General features: G+C 43.0%; 1 protein-coding gene across 1 annotated transcript in view; it reads right to left on the bottom strand.

Moving 5' to 3' along the window:
* RPA1 (replication protein A1) overlaps positions 1-23,116 on the bottom strand; it is a 123,714-nt gene that overhangs the window by 29,449 nt on the left and 71,149 nt on the right. Inside the window, exon 15 of the mRNA XM_069761361.1 lies at positions 5,613-5,720. Coding sequence (XP_069617462.1) covers positions 5,613-5,720 — 108 coding nt within the window. The remainder of the gene's footprint in view (positions 1-5,612; positions 5,721-23,116) is intronic.

Below are 23,116 nucleotides of genomic sequence, written 5' to 3'. Positions count from 1 at the left end.
TACCATAAAGACCGATCTTAGATCGGTCTTTATGGTAATACATAGCCACGCACAAACTCTGTGAAGGGAACTATCTTACTATCTTACTATCTAAGATCGGTCTTTATGGTAATACATAGCCACGCACAAACTCTGTGAAGGGAACTATGTTCCAGACATCTATACTGCATAGCATTGTTGGGGCACAAACTTATGTATAATTCTGCTTGCTATTTCATTTGATTTAACTGCGCTCTGTTGTACACGCTGATTTCATGCTGCTGCACAGATCGTGGCTTGAATAAATACATTCATCTAACTTTAGGTCAGCTGCAGGGACAGGTTTCAATAAGGGGGCGTAGGATATATAAGGACGGGTCTCACAGGGAACTCCAGCCCTGACGAAGAAGGAGTGTTTCCTTCGAAACGCGTCGGATTGGTTGCCCTGTCTCGCGCCCGCCCATTTTTGTGACGTCACGTTTTTGGCCACGCCCCCTCTACACACCGCTCCTGCTCCAGCGTTGCTTCCGGCCGGGGCACGCTAGGAGTTGCCGGTTTCTTGTCCCTGCCAGCCGCCCAGCAAGCAGGGACTCCCTGTTTTGGAGGACAGCCAGTCCTGTCACTCCCCCGCAGATTTGCGGTACAGCCCGACACACCGATTTCTGGAGCAACACGGACACCTACTTTACTATCCAGGTACTTTTACCACTCCAGCCAGTTATTGTATGTGGGTCTGCTATATAAATGTTCACATTATCTGTATATCATTTACTTATTTAGTGGATTGATTATTATCCTGCTGGGGTGCAGGCTTAGCCAGACCATTCTATTTTGCCACTATATAGTTTCCTGTGTTGGGGCTCTTGTATTTTATGCACCTATTTCTCTATCGATTTTACCTTATAAGCGCAGGTGATTTATCCAAACTTTAAATCCTCTTGTAAATGAATTGCTATTGTAAAAAAAAATAAAAAGGATTGTATACAGACTGCACACAAAAGACAAGTGAAAAAAAAATCGTCCCACTTTTCTGAATTCAACGGGCAATGTTTTTTCTTGCGGAGTAGGACATGCCACAGTGAGGGGACTTTTTTTTTTTTTTCCAAATAATTTTTATTGGGAATTTTAACTTTTAACAAGAAGGATAAGTTAGGAAGGGATGGAAAGGAAGGGTGGGATATGAGGGTAGGGAAAGATAAACCCCTATAGCAATAGGGGAGACTGGCAATCAATCAAGAAGACGGTTAGTGTAGTATAATAGGTTAAAGATAAGTAGCATAACGTAGCTATGTACAGATTTACTGATTAAACTAAACTTTTGTAGGTAAGCTATAAAAGTCGATTAATATGACATAATAGCTTAAAACGAAGTAACATAGTAATCTATGAAAATAGCGTAAATAATGCTTTGTAGAGGGTCGCTGAGTAAACACCTATTACTGTCGTAAAACAGAATGATACAGTGAACCATAAAACTGATATGACTAATGCTATGTGCGGGTTCGCGTACTGAACTAAGTGTTTGAGAGTAGGCTATAAAAATGACATACATAATACTTTATGTAGATTCGCTGAGTAAGCAGTTAGATATCGGTAATTAGTAGAATATGAATTTGAGTGCCCGTCATGGACTCTAAGCTTAATATAACGTAGATAGTAGCTTATCGTGTGCGGGATCACCTCCTGATGATCCCGTGGCAGTGTGGGCAGAAAGTCTGGCTCAGTATCAAGGCTAATTGTTGGGAAGAAAAAGAGATGTGACTTATAAGCGTAGTAATGATGAATGATTTTATACATGGGACAGGACTCCAAGTCAAGTAGGACAAGAGGGGACTCTAGGAGGGTTCAGACCATGTCGCTGCAGAAAGATCATACCCTCCTCCGGAGTTGCAATATGTTCAGTTCCAGACAGAAATTTCACCAAAATAGTGGAGGAGGGCGACCAAGAATACGCAAAATGGGACCTTCTGAGCTCCCGTGTGATGAATGAAAAATCACGTCGCTTTTTCAAGGTATCCTTAGACAAGTCTCTGAAGAATGTTAGATGGCCGTATGGGGAGAGCAGAAAACCTTTTTCAGAGGCGAGGTCAAACAGTTTACCCCTGACCCAGGCTGGAAAAAAGGAGACAATAATGTCTCTTGGCACATCTGATGGGAGGTGCACAGGTCTTTTAATTCTATAGACTCTTTCTGTAATATTGGGATCTTTGAGGTCAGGAAAGAATTTAGAAATCATTTTGTGACCATAGTTTTTCAAGTGAGGGGGTTTAACGGATTCTGGGACGCCCCTAATCTTTACGTTGCATCTACGTCTATGGTCCTCGAGAGTCGCCAAGTTACTTTTGAGTGAGTCTATGTCTCTTTGCAGATTTTCTAGTAGGGCTGAGGTCCCAGAAGGGGTTGGTAGAAGATCCGATTGGGGAGATTCACAGCCCCCAGAGGAAAAGTCCTCCATACTACTGTCTGAAGAAGAGTGCACAGAAGACTCGCATGAATCATGTGTTGGTGAAAAATGATCGCATAGGGAAGATCTAGAGGAAGATAAGGACGAGGAGGACTCCAGGCTTTCCGCAATGGATGACAACGCTTCCTTTATATATGACTCTGATGCTGCTGTCTCCGCATAAGGTGGCCCAGTGCTTGGCGGATTGAAAGATAGTAAGATTTTATCTTGTAGTAGAAATTGTTCCTTCATTGTTTTGTTGACACGGACGCAGAAATCTGTCATCAATTTGTCTATAAACCCAGTGAGAATTGTTTCTGTAGCTTTCATCTCCTCTGCATTGGAGTAAGAGCGTGTTGTTTCTATGGAGGAGTTCTCCTCCCCCTGACTGTGACAGACACTAGGTTTCCTCAATGGTGCCACTTGTGAGTGGCTATTTATTAGTGGGGTGTCGTCAGATGTGTTATTAACAAACTCAGCCTTGTGCCTCCCTGTCATCTGGTGTCCGGACTGAGGCACAAAAACAGGGGCTTCATAATTCAATATGCGGCTAGCAGCCTGTCTTGCAATGCTTCTGGCTGCAGCACCGCTGTTAGATGTGGGCGGGGTCGAGGGCGGGGTTTCATCCTCTCCCCTGCTCCCCGTCCCCGCCGGTGAATGCAGAGCCGCTGATCTATTTTTAGATGTTGCGCTGATCTGAGGCGCCGAAGCCGGCGGTCCCAGGGGCTGCGAGGCGGCAGCCGCCCGTGGAAAAGGCTCACCAGATCCTGTAGCCGGGCAGGTTTTCCTGCCTCTTGTAGCGGTGCCGCCGATGGCTGTGGGCGGAGCTCCAGCGTCTCTTCTGCCTCTCGGCCCCGCCTGTCCGAGCGATGCCGCCACTCCGGGACCCTTCCCGGCGGCCGCTCTGATGTGTGCTAAAGCAGCAGAGGGCCCCGGGGACTTCAGGGCGGGGGCCGCTTGTGAAAGGTGACGCTCCCTGTTTTCTCCGGCAGCTGGGCTCCGGATCCCCGCTCTGAAAGCAGGGCTGCCGCGCAACGTGGGCGTGGTTATGGGCGGGGTTTCGGCGCTGCTCCTTTCTCCCGGTCTCGTCTGCACAGGCGAGACCGCGACTTTGGGCCTACCTCCTGAGGTGGTCGCGGTCCGTGGGCCTCCCGAGTAAAGTCCTGCTGGTTTCAGCTTGGGGGCCGCTGTGGATGGGAGCTCATCCAGGGGTCTTCTTTTAAGTGATAAAACACAGGGGCTTGATGGCACCGGTGAGTGCAGCCTCTTGTCCTGTGAACGCATATCTGTAGCAAGGCCTTGGCTGGGATCTGCATGTCCCAGAGTTGCTTGTGCTTTCACAAAAGCCGCTCTCTTCATTATGTGTCCAAGTCCTGAAGGTTTTAAATAAAGATTTAAGCAGTTTTTTCCCAAAAAGTAAGCTTAATGCCGCTCATAATAAGGGATTTTTCAGGAGCTCCTGCAACACAGGTCTGCTCCTGATCCCCAGCAAGCCACGCCCCAGTGAGGGGACTTTTAAGCCTTGCAATGCTCCTCTGGGAAATATGCAAATTGTCTCTTCGGTGAGGTAGAGGACTAGAACTCTATCGCCACCTATAGGAAGTAGCAATCGTAAAAGTCAATATCGACCCGCTAACGAACCTTGCCACATAACCTAGGATAAAAGCCAAAATCTCTGCATGCTTGAGTTTGAGTCCTCTTCCTCTCTGAAGAGACAATTTACTTTTCTAATGAAACGCTGAACGAGTATTTTAGATGCTTGTTTTAATCTATTCTACATTGTTTTATCTTAGTCAGAGTATAGCGCAGACTCTGTCACCTCACCAGCAGCTTATTTCTTTTTCCGCCTCCCCTTTTCCTTTTCCATGCTCATTTAGTTTTTTTCTTCTCCCTGTTTGCATTGTTTGTCAGCGCAGCGCCGGTGTTTATTAGTTTTATTCAGGATTTAAAGTTTCCTAAGAACTGCAATGTATCTGTAAAAATCAGATACTATAATGTGGCTCCATATGGCATCTAATTTTTTTTTACGCACCTATAGACTTAAATGGGCGAGTGTCAGCCGATTTAAGAAACTCGTGCATGCTGTGGGGGTTTTTCACATTCAGTTAGTGAAGAAGAGGGGAAAAAAAAGAAAAAAAGATCGCACTTCTGCCCTGATTCCATTGAAAAACATTGGCAGACTATTTAGAAAATGACTTCGCTTTGCACTCAGCATAGATTTTTCTTTTTTTATTGCGCATTAGCTTCACTATGGAGTACAGCTCAGCTGATTCACACTGCCCAAACAATAAGCAGCATGGATCACAGCCTGACTGCAAGATGGCAGCCAGCTATATTTCAGAGAAAACATTTTGAAGATCTGTGGGGAACAGTGATGAGCGCAAGTGCTCGTTACTCGAGTTTGCCTAAGGTGCTCAGGTATGTATTGAGTATCTCGGCTGCTCGAGTGACATGTTCGAATCCCTGCGGCCACAACATGCGGGGGACTGCCCGTGAATGGCAGGCAATCTCCGCATGTTTTGTAGGTGTCTACCAAACGCAAAACGAGAGCGTGGGGACTCAAACTTGTCACTGGAGCACCCACAATACTCGGTACATACCCAAGCACCCTAGACTAACTCAAGTAAGGAGCACTTGACCTCCTCACTAGTCGGGGACTATAGACAGGCAAGGTTACAGACAAAGCCTCTGGCGGTGTTTGACCCTCAGTGCTCCAGGTGATTGACAGGTCTCTTCCATGTGCTGGGAAGATCTTTAAACAATATCTTCTCTGAATTGTTAAAAGAGTTTCAGAGAAAAATATACCTGGCTGCAATTTTGGATATCATGAACCATATGTTAGGTTCCCCTTCACAGTAAATGAATTGAGAATGATCTTTCCCTCCAGGTCTTGGTTTATTTTCACAATACCATGCCTGTGCATAGAATCACACTTGGGGCTGGCTGAACCATTTACATAAAACACATGCTGCATTCTGAATTGCTAGAGCAAGAGCAAGAGTAGAAACTTACTGCATACCATTAGTGAATGCAATATACAAGAAATTATACAATAAGTTCCCATTCTCCCCCAAGTTGCAGCAGCAGCCAGAGGGTCAAGTGATTTTTTTTTTGCATTCGTCATGTTTCCTACCGCTTACAGCCCTGCTCAACTACTTGACGATCACAAATCAATCAAAAAGCACCATACCTTGTCCTTGAGTTCTCCAAGATAAGCAGCATTTTGGCCAAGAATGGCTTCAGCCGACTCCTGAAAACAAGTAATCCATTGATTCTCTCCGAAATCAGCAATATTTGCCTAAAATGAAATAAAATCAAGTAAATTATAAGTCATCCATTCAATACAAGAGAAGGAAAGGGCAACCCTGAACATCAAAAGTCTACAACAGCTCCCCAAGAGTGCTACATTTCATTTAACGGGACTATAATAGTCCAGTGGGCACCACAACCATACAAGGGAGTGCACAATGCATAGTAAGAAACACGTAAAAACAAAAGTAAAAAAATTGGATCCACCCAATAAAAATATAATTTCAGATGTCACATAATAAATTACAAACATATTCTCTCCTTCACGCTCACAAATCCTTGCTCACCCCAGCACACTCCTACCTACCATTCAGTCAGAAATCTACAAGCCATTAACCCTCATACACTTTCAGACTCCTTACACTCATCATTGTCCCCAATCTACTCTATTTCCTGTACATCACTTCAATCACACTCTTAGAAGCACCCTGGACCAAGTAGCGCCCCTCACCCTCAGAACCTCCAAACACAGCGTAAAACAGCCCTGCATTTCCCCTGGCTCACTCTCCACATTCGATCCCATCACAGAAGAAGTCTCCAAGCTCCTCTCTTCTTCTCGTCCAAGTACACATGCACTACTGACCCCATTCCCTCTCATCTCCTCCAGTCTCTCTCTCCAGTTGTCACAACTCACCTAACTACAATCTTTAATCTCTCCCTCTCCTCAGGCATTTTCCCCTCCTCCTTCAAACACTATCATTACTCCATTACTAAAGAAGCCCGCCCTCGACCCATCCAGCACAAATAACTACAGTCCAGTCTCCAATCTCCCCTTCATCTCTAAACTCTTGGAGTGCCTGATCTACTCCCGCCTTACCCGTTACCTCTCCACTCATTCCCTCCTAGACCCTTTACAGTCCGGTTTCCGCCCCCCACATTCGACAGAATCTGCACTCAAAGTGACCAATGACCTTCTGACAGCAAAATGCAACGGTGACCACACTCTGCTCATTCTTCTCGACCTTTCTGCAGCTTTCGACACTGTTGACCGCCCTCTCCTACTCTCTAGGCATTAAGGACACTACTCTCTCCTGGTTCTCTTCCTACCTTTCTGACCTCTCCTTCAGTGTTTTGTTTGCTGGCTCCACATCACCTCTTCCTCTCGCTGTTGGGGTACCTCAGGGCTCAGTTCTTGGCCCCCTTATCTTCGCTCTCTATACGGCCCCAATTGGACAGACCATCAGCAGATTTGGCTTTCAGTACCATCTTTATGCCGATGACACACAACTATACACGTCATGCTCTGACCTAACTCCCGCTGTACTACAGAACGCCAGTGACTGTCTGTTCGCAGTCTCTGACATCATGTCCACTCTCTATCTGAAACTCAACCTCTCCAAAACTGAACAACTTCTGATCCCGCCGTCTACCAACCTCCCTAAATCTGACATTTCCCTCTCCGTGGGTGGCACCATAATAACACCCCGGTAGCAGGCGTGCTCTCTGGGTGTTATATTTGACTCCGATCTCTCCTTTGCCTCCCATATACCATCTCTTGCCCGCTCGTGCCGCTTACACCTAAAGAACATCTCTAGAATCCGCCCTTTTCTCACCATGGAAACAACAAAAACCCTCACTGTCGCCCTGATCCACTCCCGCCTGGACTACTGTAACTCTCTATTAATTGGCCTCCCCCTCACTCAACTTTCCCCTCTCCAGTCTATCCTTAATGCATCAGCCAGGGTTGTCCATCTAGCTAATCGTTACTCAGATGCATCCGCTCTTCGCCAGTCATTACACTGGCTGCCCATTCATTACAGGATACAATTTAAAGTACTTGTTCTCACCCACAAAGCTCTCCACAGTGTGGCACCCCCTTACATCCCCTCCCTCATTTCTGTTTTTCGGCCTAACCAACCTCTGCGCTCTGAAAATGACTTTCAACTAACCTCTGCACTAATCCGTACCTCCCACTCCCGACTCCCAAGACTTCTCCCGCGCTGCGCCAATCCTCTGGAATGCTCTGCCCCAAGATATTAGGACCATCCACAATTTGCATAGTTTTAGGCTCTCCCTCAAAACATATTTGTTCAGAGCGGCCTATCCCTAATCAGTTATTTTATGTTTGTGTGTGTAGCCCATCTCCATCTATCCCCCACCCCCTGAAGATGGCTGGACCATCATTGTAAATACGTTAATACACACCTGTACATTGTATCTCCCCCACCTCATTGTAGATTGTAAGCTCTTATGAGCAGGGTCGTCTTATTTTGTTTTAATTATTGTATTGTTAACATTGTTACTTATGACTGTTGTGTTTGAAATTGGTAAACTGTAAAGCCCTGCGGAATATGTTGGCGCTATATAAAGATTATTATTATTATATGTAGAGGTAACACATAGCAGAAACAGTCAAGAATAATAATAAAAAAAAGCACACTGTGATAATGCCATGGTGTCGGACCAAAATAAGGTGCTATATCCCCAACAGGAAAACTAAAATTATAATAATGACAGAAAAACGGCTGGCACATCCAAACTAGTGTGAATAGGTGCATACCAGGAGCAGCTACCTCCATACACAATATACAAAAAAAAGTTGCACTCTATCGTGCCAAAGCATGTCTAATATGGAATACATGAAATATGAATAGCAAAATGGCTTTGGAACATTAGGAAAATATTTGAGAGACGCTTTGCACAGAATTTGATCAAATAGTGTGAGCCCATCAACCATCGTCAAGGTGGTCTCATTAAAACTGATGGGTCCCTGACATCCCTGTCCAAATGTGAACACTTACCGAAGGCCAATGTCTGTATGCCTGGGTGAATGTGGACACCTGTCAGCAAGGCCTACATATGGGTTGGCTGGAACCAAGTGGGAATAGATGTAATTAAAAACCACATGGTGATGGGAGGAGTGCGCAGTCAGTAAGCTAACATAGAAATGACAGAAAAACGGCTGGCACATTTAAACTAGTGTGAATAGGTATACTCAACCAATGACCACACTGGCGCTGCACTGCTATGAATCCAAGAGGAGAGAGGGAAAGAACAAATAAATAAAAATTACAGGAAAGCAGCTGGTACTTAGGCAGGGGTTGTGCCGACCTCTGTCAATAAACTAAATAGCAATGAACAAACACAAAAAAATACCGCGCTATAACCGCCCCTCTAAGGAGGCTACTAGTGCATGAATACCCTATTGGTATATATAAGACCAACTGGCTGCGGGCCCAAAGTGAAAATGAAAGTACAAATAAAGTGCAAGCTTATATTATGCCCCTAATTGGCACCTGGTTCCACAGCACAATCTAGCTCCAACAGTGTTAATATTTACTCACATCTACCTGCTTAAGGGTAGAGAATTACCTACTTCAACCGCCGGGTTGATGAGGCTGGCGTGCAGGGGTCCCGTGGCGTTCCTATACAGCGGGTGGGGCGGAAGAAATGCTTTGGCCGCAGGGTGGATGTGACCGGCGTGCAGGGTTGCTGCGCCGCTCCGGATCAGCGGGTAGGACGGAGGAGGTGTGGGCAGTGCAGAGCCAGCGGCGCCCCGGCCGGTAGCGATACTGGATGCACGCAAGAAACAGGACGGTGGCCGATACCAGTCGGCCACTCGACCTGGCAGTGACGTCACTAGCTATGGAAGCAGCGAAGGGTCAGTTTCAACCAACGCGTTTCGAGGTGGGACGCACCTCTTCGTCAGGGTTACGGACCCTTCCCTGTGAAGCCACATATATTGATGTAAACTAATTACCTCCGCCCCCTCACCTTAACCCTTTGCAAGCCTGATTAACCTATCGGTATATTGTGAGCTGTCCTTCATAGATACTCTTTCCTATTAATGAGGTCAATCGGTCCTTTTTATTGATCTAATAATATATATAAAAAAGAGAGCTAAATTTTATTACCATACATTTAAGACTACAAATAGACAACAAATAATAATAGCTATAAATACTATAAATACTTAAAATACTATAAAAATGCACATACGTGCAATTGGTTGAGTGAACAGCAATTCATTAAAAAGACAACAAACTGCTATGATATTGATATAAACACTAGAAAAAAATATATATATATATGAATAAAGATAAAAATAAAGATAAAAATAAAAATAAACATGTATAGAAGTAGGAGAACTGGGGTGCAAAAATTACTGTAACTTAGTGTGCGCACATTTGTAAATATATATATACACACATTTTCTATCGGATATGCATCCCAGGGATACCAGATCTCCATACTTGAATGTGGTTAAAAGGCATATAGCTCTAGCTCATGATTAAGGCCATTAGGGGCCAAACTATCCAACATAAAAATCCATTCGGATTCCTTCCTGGACATCTGCTTGATAAAATCACCCCCTCTCCAATTAGGATGGACTATCTGGATGCCACAAAAACTCATACTTTTAAGAGATTGTTTATGCTTTTCTTTAAAGTGGCGCGAGAGTGGATGCCCCATAAAACCTTTTAAGATGTTCTTACAATGCTCCTTTAAACGGATACTAAGATGCCGTTTAGTGCGGCCCACATACAATTTCTTGCATGCACATTGTATGATGTAAATTACCCCCTTTGAATTGCATGATATATCATCTCTAATAGTGAACACTCTTGTTCCATAAGCATTGGAGAAGGCAGACTGCTTATCTTTTTTGAAAGTGGTATGCGTGCAGGCGAAGCACGTTCCACAGGGAAAAAAAGCCTGTTTTAGTTGTTGCTGCACTAGAATGGTTACCTCGTCCATTTGAACCTATCATTTTGGTTGTAGGGGCTATAAGCTGACCTAATGATTGAGATTTTCTATATATAAATTTGGGAATAGTAGGTAGAAAATCTCCTATTACCTTGTCTTGCCTCAAAATTGACCAGTGTTTCCGTATAATTCCCACAAATTTTTTATGATTAGCATGGTATCGTGTGATGAAGGGTAAATTAGAAATCTGGTCCTTCAGGTCTACCTCCTTAATATTATTTACGTTCTTATTATTTGCCTTTTTCAACAGAGATTCCCTTGGTAGGATAGCCACATCGTATTGTGCTTTTTCCAGCAAGGATTTTGTGTAGCCCTTATCCATAAATTGCTGAGTTAAATGATTGGCTTCTTGATTGTAGTCTACCATATTAGAGCAATTCCGTCTAATTCTAGTATATTGGCTCTTAGGTACGTTAGCTAGCCACACTGGTAGATGACAACTAGTAATGTGAATAAAGCTATTAGAGTCTACCTCTTTGCGGTGACATTTAGTGTGCAATTGGTTATTGTCCACATAGATATTTAAATCCAAGAAATTTATGTTAGTTGTACTAATGTTTGGGGTAAATTCCAGGCCATACTGGTTGCTGTTGAGGCCTGCAATGAATTTGTCCAGATCAGATTGCAGGCCATCCCAGATAAAAAGGATGTCATCTATAAAGCGGCGCCATATAACTAGGCCTGGGTGTAATAGGCCTTCTGACATAATATGTGACTCCTCCCATTTGGCAACGTATATATTTGCATAACCTGGTGCGAAGCGCGTCCCCATGGCGGTCCCCCATGTTTGTAAATAGTGTTGGTCCTCATACACAAAGAAATTGTGTTGCAGTATAAATTTAATGCAATCCAAGATGTATTGAATTTGGGTTTGGGTGTAAGTGCCTAAGGAGCCAAGAAAATATTCCGCTGCCTCGCAACCTTTCTCCTGATTGATAACTGTGTACAGAGATTTGATGTCCAGGGTTCCCAGTATGTACCTCTTATTCCATTTAATTTCCTTCAAAATTTCCAAAGTATGTCCTGTATCTTTTAAGTATGCTGGAATAAGTTGCATACGTTGCCAAATGGGAGGAGTCACATATTATGTCAGAAGGCCTATTACACCCAGGCCTAGTTATATGGCGCCGCTTTATAGATGACATCCTTTTTATCTGGGATGGCCTGCAATCTGATCTGGACAAATTCATTGCAGGCCTCAACAGCAACCAGTATGGCCTGGAATTTACCCCAAACATTAGTACAACTAACATAAATTTCTTGGATTTAAATATCTATGTGGACAATAACCAATTGCACACTAAATGTCACCGCAAAGAGGTAGACTCTAATAGCTTTATTCACATTACTAGTTGTCATCTACCAGTGTGGCTAGCTAACGTACCTAAGAGCCAATATACTAGAATTAGACGGAATTGCTCTAATATGGTAGACTACAATCAAGAAGCCAATCATTTAACTCAGCAATTTATGGATAAGGGCTACACAAAATCCTTGCTGGAAAAAGCACAATACGATGTGGCTATCCTACCAAGGGAATCTCTGTTGAAAAAGGCAAATAATAAGAACGTAAATAATATTAAGGAGGTAGACCTGAAGGACCAGATTTCTAATTTACCCTTCATCACACGATACCATGCTAATCATAAAAAATTTGTGGGAATTATACGGAAACACTGGTCAATTTTGAGGCAAGACAAGGTAATAGGAGATTTTCTACCTACTATTCCCAAATTTATATATAGAAAATCTCAATCATTAGGTCAGCTTATAGCCCCTACAACCAAAATGATAGGTTCAAATGGACGAGGTAACCATTCTAGTGCAGCAACAACTAAAACAGGCTTTTTTCCCTGTGGAACGTGCTTCGCCTGCACGCATACCACTTTCAAAAAAGATAAGCAGTCTGCCTTCTCCAATGCTTATGGAACAAGAGTGTTCACTATTAGAGATGATATATCATGCAATTCAAAGGGGGTAATTTACATCATACAATGTGCATGCAAGAAATTGTATGTGGGCCGCACTAAACGGCATCTTAGTATCCGTTTAAAGGAGCATTGTAAGAACATCTTAAAAGGTTTTATGGGGCATCCACTCTCGCGCCACTTTAAAGAAAAGCATAAACAATCTCTTAAAAGTATGAGTTTTTGTGGCATCCAGATAGTCCATCCTAATTGGAGAGGGGGTGATTTTATCAAGCAGATGTCCAGGAAGGAATCCGAATGGATTTTTATGTTGGATAGTTTGGCCCCTAATGGCCTTAATCATGAGCTAGAGCTATATGCCTTTTAACCACATTCAAGTATGGAGATCTGGTATCCCTGGGATGCATATCCGATAGAAAATGTGTGTATATATATATTTACAAATGTGCGCACACTAAGTTACAGTAATTTTTGCACCCCAGTTCTCCTACTTCTATACATGTTTATTTTTATTTTTATCTTTATTTTTATCTTTATTCATATATATATATATTTTTTTCTAGTGTTTATATCAATATCATAGCAGTTTGTTGTCTTTTTAATGAATTGCTGTTCACTCAACCAATTGCACGTATGTGCATTTTTATAGTATTTTAAGTATTTATAGTATTTATAGCTATTATTATTTGTTGTCTATTTGTAGTCTTAAATGTATGGTAATAAAATTTAGCTCTCTTTTTTATATATATTATTAGATCAATAAAAAGGACCGATTGACCTCATTAATAGGAAAGAGTATCTATGAAGGACAGCTCACAATATACCGATAGGTTAATCAGGCTTGCAAAGGGTTAAGGTGAGGGGGCGGAGGTAATTAGTTTACATCAATATATGTGGCTTCACAGGGAAGGGTCCGTAACCCTGACGAAGAGGTGCGTCCCACCTCGAAACGCGTTGGTTGAAACTGACCCTTCGCTGCTTCCATAGCTAGTGACGTCACTGCCAGGTCGAGTGGCCGACTGGTATCGGCCACCGTCCTGTTTCTTGCGTGCATCCAGTATCGCTACCGGCCGGGGCGCCGCTGGCTCTGCACTGCCCACACCTCCTCCGTCCTACCCGCTGATCCGGAGCGGCGCAGCAACCCTGCACGCCGGTCACATCCACCCTGCGGCCAAAGCATTTCTTCCGCCCCACCCGCTGTATAGGAACGCCACGGGACCCCTGCACGCCAGCCTCATCAACCCGGCGGTTGAAGTAGGTAATTCTCTACCCTTAAGCAGGTAGATGTGAGTAAATATTAACACTGTTGGAGCTAGATTGTGCTGTGGAACCAGGTGCCAATTAGGGGCATAATATAAGCTTGCACTTTATTTGTACTTTCATTTTCACTTTGGGCCCGCAGCCAGTTGGTCTTATATATACCAATAGGGTATTCATGCACTAGTAGCCTCCTTAGAGGGGCGGTTATAGCGCGGTATTTTTTTGTGTTTGTTCATTGCTATTTAGTGTGAATAGGTGCATACCAGGAGCAGCTACCTCCATACACAATATACAAAAAAAGGTTGCACTCTATCGTGCCAAAGCATGTCTAATATGGAATACATGAAATATGAATAGCAAAATGGCTTTGGAACATTTTTGTATATTGTGTATGGAGGTAGCTGCTCCTGGTATGCACCTATTCACACTAGTTTGGATGTGCCAGCCGTTTTTCTGTCATTTTTCTGCGTACTCCTCCCATCACCATGTGGTTTTTAATTACATCTATTCACACTTGGTTCCGGCCAACCCATATGTAGGCCTTGCTGACAGGTGTCCACATTCACCCAGGCATACAGACATTGGCCTTCGGTAAGTGTTCACATTTGGACAGGGATGTCAGGGACCCATCAGTTTTAATGAGACCACCTTAACGATGGTTGATGGGCTCACACTATTTGATCAAATTCTGTGCAAAGCGTCTCTCAAATATTTTCCTAATGTTCCAAAGCCATTTTGCTATTCATATTTCATGTATTCCATATTAGACATGCTTTGGCACGATAGAGTGCAACCTTTTTTTGTATAAAATTATAATAAGGGAGATATAATATCACCAATACGAAAAATACATACATACGAGAACGTGCATTTCCCCTCAATTAAAATAAATGACAAAAGAATATGGATCAAAAATGCAGACCAGTTCATAACTCAGCATCAATTACATATGTACAATACTAATTTGTCAGGCTAAAGAGGGTAAACTCCCAGAAGAAAGAGAAGCTGGATTTGGGTAATTTTGCCTGGTGTTATCTTCCCCACAGGGATCTTTTCACCCTATACCCTAGATTTGGAAGTCATTACATCCTACCAAGCACATCAGCTCATCTTTTCGCTCAAGTGCCTTTTTCCTCCTCTCAGTGAAATGGAATTTCATATATGAACTTAGTGTTATTATCCATTTTCATCAATAAGATGGCCTATAAAACACTTTTTCCCCTCAAATTTGGGAAGAAAATGGGGGTGCGTTTGGTGGAGCAGGGTCACAGGAGGCAGGGTCACTGCTGCAGGAAGCTGGTGGCGGCAGGAGTAGGGCGATGCTGCGGGCCCTGGGCTGAGAGGAGGTGGTGTCCCGGCGGTGTGAAGCAAAAGCCATTGATCTTCCATTGGTGGGCTTCAGGAAAATAGCAGTGCGAGGCAGGAGTGAGGTCCCCGCTGGGCACATTGATGATCTGGTGGTGAGTTTCAAAAAAATGGCACCATGTCGGCGCATGCACAGAGTTAGCTCTTGGATCAATAACGAGCCAAGATCTCAATCTACACATGCCCAGCCACTGGCGCCACTTTCCTGAAGCTCACCGCCGGAACATCAATGGCCCCTGCCTCACATCACCCCCTCCAACAAGCCCAGGGCCAACAAGATCGCCCCAATCCTGCCTTATGTGACCCCGCTTCACCACACCTCCCTCCCCACCAAGCTAAAAATTCAGACCTTTTTTATTTTCTCGCTCTAAATTTGTGATGCGTCTTATAGTTCGAAAAATATGATACATATGAATAGGGTATTATACCCCCATTGGGTATTTTTCAGTTCATATGTTATATAAATTATGATCATTTTTCTTGGGAAGTGCAAATTTTATTGCATAGTGTGTCATCTCTTTTGGATTTCTTGACATTTCAAATAAGAATATATACGATTAGATGGGAATGACATTGCTAAAACCACGACTTGGGTGCTGGAAACACTGTGCTACATCTTTTCAAACATTGTCAGGTTTAGTTGTGATATTCGCAATTTCTTAATGATTTTGTCCTCCGGAATTCAAATCTGACAATGAATAATTTTAGTTGGCTCTTGTTTCTAAGATATCAAAGAGGTTTCCTTTCACTGCTACATATTTTTGGAACATTATTATTTTTGCAAATATAAAAGATGCAGAATATTTTGTTATGCCAGTTTTCTGATATTTATTTAGAGGAAACTTAGCAACAATTCAAATAACTAAAACATGTCTAAACACTAGTGTGAATTATAAAGTTAGAGAAAATGCACTACAAAATTTGGTCCTCATTCAGTGACAACTCTTTTTTGCTCGTCTCTTGTACTCCCGATTCAGATCATCTCTTAGAACTGTCCAACAGTAATCTGCAAGAATTAATGGATTCCATTTTCCTTGATATCTTTCTCCATAGCCGCAAAATCTTGGTGAAATCTCTCACTGTGCTCGTCGCTCACTGCTGCACAGTTAGATGGGAAGAAGTCTAGATGCAAATGTGAGAAATGAAACTTTAAGAACATGTTACAGCCAAGATCCTTATATGTTTTAAGGAGATTTTCCACCATCGCTTCATGTGCTTGAGTTTCCCAAAAAATGAGTTACCACTAATGTGAATGCTACTCATCCAGCCTTTTCCTTGGCATGCAACAAATTGAGAAACTTCTTATCTTGAATAAGTGGACGAATCTGAGGTCCAATAAAGACTCTTTCCTTTATCTTTACTTCACTCAGCCTTGGAATTATCACTGAGATGTTTGGAAGCTTTTGCCTTTTTTATCCATTGCCTTTACAAAGTTCCTTAGGCCCAACTTGATATGTAATGGTGGTAACAAAATCTTATGTGCGTCAACAAGAGCTGGAGAGGACATTTTTACTCCCTGGCTGAAGTGAATGTCAGAGAGGCCTCTTTTATTGTAGGGATATTCCCTTTCACCACTATCCCACTCACACAAAGAAGCGGTAATTTGTGTATCCACCCTGGAGACCAAGTAAGAGGGCAACCACCTTTAAGTTACCACAGAGGGGACACTAATGTTGGTCATATTTCAGGCATCTCAACAGCCGTTTCATGTGGTCATATGTTTCTTTCAGGTGGACTGCATAACCAACTGCAATTGAAGGTAGTGCATTGCCATTATGCAGCAAGACAGCTTTTAGCCTCGTCTTTGACAAATCGATGAAGATCCTCCATTCCTCTGGATTATGACTTCCTTTCAGAGCTTCCATTTAACTGTTGATGTTGTTGCATGCCATAAAATCATTCTTCATGAAGAAGTATTGGACAAGATCTTTATTACGATTGCAGAACAAAGAAATCCAAACATCGCTAGGAGATTCTTAGGAACCTAAGAGCTCAGCCTTATACTTGAGGTTGCGGACAGAACGTCTGGGTCGTGAGAGGAAGATGCTTCATGACACTAAGCGCACTCTTCTTCCTCACTTGACTGAAAATGTTGCTGGTGCTTTTGGAACCACCAGTTATGTAGTTTTGGGCGTATAGCAGATCTAACATTTACATTCTGTAAAGTCCACTTCTCCTTCCTTGAAACTTCTTTCCTAATGGGGGAGCAATTGGTTGTGTGATCGGTTGGCTTTCTCCAGATCATTAGGACTGCAAAAGGCATAGATTACCTCTTCCCATGCAACCACTGGGTAAAGGTGTGATATACATCTACTGCAGCATATGTGTGGAGCACAACTCCTGTCCCAATTACCTATTTTACAGCCAAACTACAGGTTGTAGGCTTTCCTCATCATGGTAGTCAAGTCTCGCCTTTGTGACACAAAAGTGAGACTTAATAATAATAATAATTTTATTTATATAGCGCCAACATATTCCGCAGCGCTTTACAAATTATAGAAGGGACTTGTACAGACAATAGACATTACAGCATAACAGAAATCACAGATCAGAACAGATACCAGGAGGAATGAGGGCCCTGCTCGCAAGCTTACAATCTATCAGGAAAAGGGGAGACACGAGAGGGGGATGGTAACAATTGCTTTAGTTATTCGGACCGGCCATAGTGTAAGGCTCAGGTGTTCATGTAAAGCTGCATGAACCAGTTAACTGCCTATGTAGCAGTACAGACACAGAGGCTATTAACTGCATAAAGTGTATGAGAACATGATGCGAGGAACCCAATTATGTGTTTTGTTTTTTTTGAATGGGCCACACAGGGAATACAGGTCCTTCTCAAAAAATTAGCATATAGTGTTAAATTTCATTATTTACCATAATGTAATGATTACAATTAAACTTTCATATATTATAGATTCATTATCCACCAACTGAAATTTGTCAGGTCTTTTATTGTTTTAATACTGATGATTTTGGCATACAACTCCTGATAACCCAAAAAACCTGTCTCAATAAATTAGCATATCAAGAAAAGGTTCTCTAAACGACCTATTACCCTAATCTTCTGAATCAACTAATTAACTCTAAACACATGCAAAAGATACCTGAGGCTTTTATAAACTCCCTGCCTGGTTCATTACTCAAAACCTCCATCATGGGTAAGACTAGCGACCTGACAGATGTCAAGAAGGCCATCATTGACACCCTCAAGCAAGAGGGTAAGACCCAGAAAGAAATTTCTCAACAAATAGGCTGTTCCCAGAGTGCTGTATCAAGGCACCTCAATGGTAAGTCTGTTGGAAGGAAACAATGTGGCAGAAAACGCTGTACAACGAGAAGAGGAGACCGGACCCTGAGGAAGATTGTGGAGAAGGACCGATTCCAGACCTTGGGGAACCTGAGGAAGCAGTGGACTGAGTCTGGTTTGGAAACATCCAGAGCCACCGTGCACAGGCGTGTGCAGGAAATGGGCTACAGGTGCCGCATTCCCCAGGTAAAGCCACTTTTGAGCTACAGAGAAGCAGCACTGGACTGTTGCTAAGTGGTCCCAAGTACTTTTTTCTGATGAAAGCAAATTTTGCATGTCATTCTGAAATCAAGGTGCCAGAGTCTGGAGGAAGACTGGGGAGAAGGAAATGCCAAAATGCCTGAAATCCAGTGTCAAGTACCCACAGTCAGTGATGGTGTGGGGTGCCATGTCAGCTGCTGGTGTTGGTCCACTGTGTTTCATCAAGGGCAGGGTCAATGCAGCTAGCTATCAGGAGATTTTGGAGCACTTCATGCTTCCATCGGCTGAAATGCTTTATGGAGATGAAGATTTCATTTTTCAGCACGACCTGGCACCTGCTCACAGTGCCAAAACCACTGGTAAATGGTTTACTGACCATGGTATTACTGTGCTCAATTGGCCTGCCAACTCTCCTGACCTGAACCCCATAGAGAATCTGTGGGATATTGTGAAGAGAAAGTTGAGAGACGCAAGACCCAACACTCTGGATGAGCTTAAGGCCGCTATTGAAGCATCCTGGGCCTCCATAACATCTCAGCAGTGTCACAGGCTGATTGCCTCCATGCCACGCCACATTGAAGCAGTCATTTCTGCCAAAGGATTCCCGACCAAGTATTGAGTGCATAACTGAACATTATTATTTGTTGGTTTTTTTGTTTGTTATTAAAAAACACTTTTATTTGATTGGATGGGTGAAATATGCTAATTTATTGAGACAGGTTTTTTGGGTTATCAGGAGTTGTATGCCAAAATCATCAGTATTAAAACAATAAAAGACCTGACAAATTTCAGTTGGTGGATAATGAATCTATAATATATGAAAGTTTAATTGTAATCATTACATTATGGTAAATAATGAAATTTAACACTATATGCTAATTTTTTGAGAAGGACCTGTAGTTAGGTTAATGCGTTGAGGCAGTAGGCCAATCTGAACAAATGAGTTTTTAGGGCACACTTAAAACTGTGGGGATTGGGGATTAATCGTATTAACCTAGGTAGTGCATTCCAAAGAATCGGCGCAGCACGTGTAAAGTCTTGGAGACGGGAGTGGGAGGTTCTGATTATTGAGGATGCTAACCTGAGGTCATTAGCGGAGCGGAGGGCACGGGTTGGGTGGTAGACTGATGCCAGGGAGGAGATGTAGGGTGGTGCTGAGCCATGGAGTGCTTTGTGGATGAGGGTAGTAGTTTGGTACTGGATTCTTGAGTGGATGGGTAACCAGTGTAATGACTGGCACAAGGTAGAGGCATCGGTGTAACGGTTGGTGAGGAATATGATCCTGGCTGCAGCATTCAGGACAGATTGGAGTGGGGAGAGTTTGGTAAGAGGGAGGCCGATTAGTAGAGAGTTGTAATAGTCCAGACGAGAATGAATAAGTGAAACAGTAAGAGTTTTTCCAGAGTCGAAAGTAAGAAAAGGGCAAATTCTAGAAATGTTTTTGAGATGCAGATAAGAAGAGCGAGCCAGTGATCGGATGTGGGGGGTGAATGAAAGCTCGGAATCAAGTATGACCCCAAGGCAGCAGGCATGTTGCTTTGGAGTAATGGTGGAACCGCACACTTTTTCGCATATGTAGCAAAAACTATCTGCTTTGTTAATGCAAGAATGAGGCATATCTGAAAACATATAGAAACATGTCAACATGCTAAGAAACAAAGCTAAGAAATCCTAAAACTGTATATCTTACACAGAGCATTTATACAGGCACGTGATGCAACTGTAATTGGGATTAAGTTATCGGAGCGGATTTGACGTTTCTTGATTGGTCACATGATAGAATACTGAAGGCTCAATAGACTAAATATACAGTATGATGTAATAGACACTGCTACTAACAATGCAATAATGATGAGGAAATAATAAAGACGCAATTTTTCTGTAAGCCCACATGAGAGGTGTTCTAACTAATTACAACCTCCTCTGGATCTTGGAAATTAGAGCGAATCAGCAAATTTAAGCATCATATTCGTTTTCAGCACCACAAATTTAGTTTATTTCAAGTGTTTTCATCTCTGAACCAATTTGGCTGTAGAACAGTGAAATAAGTCCGATTTGTAATCTGCCATTTGACATGACATCACCATGGACTGGAGAGACACTGGAAAAGGACAAACTAGACAGAGACATCATTAACTGGAGGAAGACGAAACTGGATTTTCTAAAAGTTCACAGAGCTTTCTTTTCTTCCCCCATCCATAATGGAAAGCAGAAAGCTGTACGAGGTATTTTTACATCTTGCTTCTGACATCAGTGTCTATTGTGAGAGCTGCGGATCTAAAAGCTTGTGGTCGATCACAGCAGGTTATGGGAACAGGGTGCTGGAATCAAAATCTTTAACGCAATGCAAAGAGAAGCTGCGCCTTTATTGAAAAAGCATTAAGATGATCGTACAATCCACAAACTCGCCAGCAGCCTGTTACTCGTACGTTCCACAACATTTTACTGCCATTTGAGATCATTAGGGATTTCGACCGGCATTAAACAGTTGATTGTAAGTCGTCACAGCTGCCGAGGGCTGATGAATATAATGAGCCCGAGAGAAGAAAGGAACCGCGCTCTCCCCACCGGGTCAGGGCCAGTGAGCACTTGTATGAAAGTGGGGAGGCTGCATGTGGAGAACTGGCAGCCTTTTGCAGGAGCTAGAATTATTCTCTGCACTTCGGCATATAAAGTCCTCTCACAGACACGAGGAGAAATAGGCTGCGCCTTTGAAGCAGACACCACTAATGCGGAAGGAGCAGGGCACGGCTCCGGAGAGCACTAAATATAGGTCTACAGCAATGAGTGCAAGTGCATCCCTCTGCAAACATTTAATGGTCATTTATCTTTATGATGGTTAGCGCACCCCGCTTTTAGAGATCTCCATAACGGAGGGAATTACGAGATCCTTTATGTGAGTAACAGTTATACTTTAGATTAAAAAAAAGGGAAAGATATTACAATAAATACCATAAAAATAAGTATTTGTGTCTAGAACAAGCTGTTTGGTAATTGAGCCACACAAAGACGCCCAGCATGGACATCTGTACTGATACAGTGCAGATTCAGTTCTGTGGTCTTTACACAAGTACAAAGGCTTCTCGGAGGGAAAACTTGGCAGGAGATTTGAGCTTTATATCTTGGATTTTGGATCAATGACAGAGCGAGCGAGCCGTATTTAAACACGACCGTTCAGCGGTTACTTTGCCCGGGAATGAGAATGGAATTTGTGTTTGTCGGCGAGTCTCAAAGCAGTTGTGGAGGCTACACAAGCGTGCCACACATTAGTGCCGCCACCGAGGGATCATTAACAAGCGCAGTTAGGCGCACCCGACAATTTACAGATCTTCTGTCAGCCTCGCACACAAGAAGAGACAGCCAAGACGAACATGTAAGAATGGTCTAACAAGTAATTCTGGATGCCATTTCTGTACCTGATAAAAGAGTGGGGGTGATGGACGATTAAAAACCACAGGGGCGGAATATTTTGAGCAGCTGCCATAATGCAGCATTAGGATGGAGTCACATACAGCATTTTGCATCGTTTTAACGGGTTTAATCCAAATCAAAGCCGGGCCTATAGTGAAAGAGCAAACGCATAAACCAAATAAGTGTCATAATGCCCGTGATTATGGGAGAGAGTCGGCAGATTTTCTTTTTATACTCTGGTTGTGTAATTTTTTTTTTAACATTCATTTCTATAGAACCTGAAAATCATCAGCAAAAACGTAAAAGTCATGAAAATAAAGTGCAATAATAAAAATACTTGGAGCGCATCAAATATATAGACCTGCTGAAATACTGGTGGGCTAGCGCCAGGATATGCATCCAATCAGGAGGGAGCGGGTTAAGATGGCCGCTCTGCCTGGTTAGTTGTATACATGGCCGTAACTTAACTCCTTCACGCCCAGTATTCCAGGGTATGGCTGCTCCACAACAGAGGACGCCCGTTGTGTGATTTACCTGCCATCTCACTAACAGAGCACCATGAAGTCTTCATTTCGCGTTTGAGATGGCCGTTATTATAATGACCCGGAAAATAATATAGTCAGATTATTTTTACTACACAATGAGCACCACAAAAAGAATGGAAGAATTGGTTTAATTTTTTCACCAATTTTCAACATTAGATGGTTAATTGAAAGGAGTGATTCAAAACCTCACCTTGTCAATCAAAAAACGTGCTCAGACGGCTGCGTCAACTAAAATAGAAAAAGTGTCATGGCCAAACAGGCAGAAATTGAAAATCACCTGGTCAAGAAAAGGAGTCACCGGGTTTATATTCCTTTGGATTTGACGATATAAGGGTCACACTCGCACATGAGATTGCCATCATTCAGGCAGCTGCCATCTTTACAAAGAGCTACACATGAGCACTCAGTAATGTTTGCAACAACTGCCCGGTCCCCTCCCCAACAGGGAGAGTCAGTGGCCCCATACACATCACATGGGCAGCCGCTCTCACTGAATGTTAGACAATTTTTCTAGGGCTCTAAGTGTTGGATGATTATCATCATCGGTGTCCAGACTGGATGAGGACATTAGACTAGTCAAGGCCTTCATCGTTTTATATAAGAACAAATTACTTCAATAAGATCCCCAAGACTTGGGGGTCCTGACACCACCAGGCTATCC

This window comes from Ranitomeya imitator, chromosome 3 (genome assembly GCF_032444005.1).
Source record: "Ranitomeya imitator isolate aRanImi1 chromosome 3, aRanImi1.pri, whole genome shotgun sequence".
Taxonomy (NCBI): Eukaryota; Metazoa; Chordata; class Amphibia; order Anura; family Dendrobatidae; genus Ranitomeya; species Ranitomeya imitator.
This window is presented reverse-complemented; position numbering and strand designations above follow the sequence as displayed.